At 63.4% G+C, this 1,427-nt stretch overlaps 1 protein-coding gene across 1 annotated transcript in view; it reads left to right on the forward strand.

Moving 5' to 3' along the window:
• The first annotated feature begins 965 nt into the window (after positions 1-965).
• The window catches only part of LOC112966299 (myelin proteolipid protein-like), a 17,762-nt gene continuing 17,300 nt past the window's right edge, over positions 966-1,427 (forward strand). Inside the window, exon 1 of the mRNA XM_026066279.1 lies at positions 966-1,020. Coding sequence (XP_025922064.1) covers positions 966-1,020 — 55 coding nt within the window. The remainder of the gene's footprint in view (positions 1,021-1,427) is intronic.

Raw genomic sequence — 1,427 nt, forward strand, 5'->3', positions numbered from 1 at the left:
ATTGCTGTGTGGCCCAAAATGATGGGAATTGCTTTGGAGCCGGGCTGGAAAACCCCCGCATTTTGCACCCCGGCTTTTTGAAACGAGTCCTTTGGGCAACAAGAAATAAAGGGGGGGGGGGTGGCGCGGTGCCGAGCAGGCACACGGACACTTGCCTTTGCCTCTCGGGATTTTCTGGGAGGCAAACGGGAGCGGGGCAGCAAGTGGCCCGGAGAGCATCAGYGCCCGGCGCCTGCTCACCCTCCTCTGCGGAGCAAAAGCAAGGAGAAAGTCAGGGGACGTGAAAGGCAAATCTGCTGGAAAATCATTGGGAGGGGGGAGGAAAAAAAAAAGCTCAACACCACTTTTTCTCCAAATTGCACTCCGCATCCCTCACCCTCTGTCCCACCGGCTCCGCTCCGGCAGATCCAGCCCTTCCTCTGCCCTCCCTTGACACCTGCCTGTCCGCCCGTCCGTCCGCCCTTCAGCTCTCCTCCCCGGCCTCCGTCACGCTCTGCCAACCACTTTTCTTTTTTTTTTTTTTTTTTTTTTTTTTAATTTAATTTTTATTAGCACGTTTTGCAGCCTTGCAGCAGCGGGGGAATACAAATAGCACAGACCGGGCCGGGCAGCGGCGGCGGGAGCAGCCGGGCTCTCCCGGGCGTCCTTGGGGCCGGCAGCGGCCGCCGCCTCCTCCGGGTATTTTTRCCCGCCGGACGGGTGCAGCGAGGCGGGCGAGGAAGGACGGCCGAACTCAGCAGAAGCGACCGGGCGAGCGGAGCCTCGCGCTGCAAGCGGCCGCCTAAAAATAGAGGCGAGGTTCGGCGGCGTGACGGCGCGGGAAGGGGCCGCCGGCTCCGGTGTCCCGCGGGGGGGAGAGCTGCAAACCCGCGGGAAAAACGAGCGAAAAGGCAGCGTTTTGGCCGGAATCGCAAGGGGGGAAGCAGCCCCCCCCCCCCCCGGCGTGTCTCCCCTCCAATGTCAAAATGAGACCAAACAGGGAAAAACCAAAGCGGGACAAGGAGGCTGAAGGGCGCCAAGGCGAGCGGCGGCCGCCAAAGCGCGAAGCCCCTCGGGGCAGAAATCCCCCCCCCCCACCCCCGTGATGGCTCACGGCCTCTGCGGCCGTTCCCAAAGGACCAAATCCATGGAGTGCTGCAGGGAAGCACCATCGGCAACACTCGGGTTTCCGCGGGGGGAACCCGCAGCCCCGTTTCCCCACGCCTGCCGGGCTTCGGAGCGGCTAAGAAAGCTGCAGCCGCCGGGTCCCCGCGGTCCCCCTGGGAAAGGCAGCGGCTTTGCATCCGCCTCTGGAGATTTTTTCACTCCCGACCATCCAAATGTTGTTCCCTAGGGGAACGTTTTGGGGCTGGGACGCTCCCGGGGCCGTGGCGAGGCGGCTCAGGCTAAGGGAGTCGCCCAAGGCCGCCGCAGCAGTGGCGGAGCTC

This window comes from Apteryx rowi, unplaced genomic scaffold, assembly GCF_003343035.1.
Source record: "Apteryx rowi isolate R43461 unplaced genomic scaffold, aptRow1 scaffold_24, whole genome shotgun sequence".
Lineage (NCBI taxonomy): Eukaryota > Metazoa > Chordata > Aves > Apterygiformes > Apterygidae > Apteryx > Apteryx rowi.